Source organism: Tupaia chinensis, unplaced genomic scaffold (assembly GCF_000334495.1).
Source record: "Tupaia chinensis unplaced genomic scaffold, TupChi_1.0 Scaffold143823_1, whole genome shotgun sequence".
In the NCBI taxonomy this organism is placed as follows: domain Eukaryota; kingdom Metazoa; phylum Chordata; class Mammalia; order Scandentia; family Tupaiidae; genus Tupaia; species Tupaia belangeri.
The window spans coordinates 185,515-185,721 of record NW_006203673.1 but is presented as its reverse complement, the minus strand read 5'-3'; the positions used below and the strand labels follow the sequence as shown (position 1 = coordinate 185,721).

Here is a 207-nt window from a genome sequence, read left to right as displayed (position 1 = left end):
CGGGGACGGGGTGGCAGGCAGGGGCCTCCCTCACCCCCCTCCTGAGGTAGACAGCCCCAGTAGACGCGCCCTGAGCAGCCTGTCCAGTAGGACCCAGCCTCAGACCTTGGAGCTGAGCTGCCCAGCTGAGGGCCCACCTGTCTCACAGTGGGTTCCGACAAAGCCGGCGGGGCACTGGCAGGCGAAGGTTCCCTGGAGCTCCCGGCA

At 69.1% G+C, this 207-nt stretch overlaps 1 protein-coding gene across 1 annotated transcript in view; it reads right to left on the bottom strand.

The window, feature by feature from the left end:
* Nucleotides 1-207, bottom strand: part of SNED1 (sushi, nidogen and EGF like domains 1) — a 65,299-nt gene that overhangs the window by 28,503 nt on the left and 36,589 nt on the right. Inside the window, exon 19 of the mRNA XM_027766996.1 lies at nt 138-206. Coding sequence (XP_027622797.1) covers nt 138-206 — 69 coding nt within the window. The remainder of the gene's footprint in view (nt 1-137; nt 207) is intronic.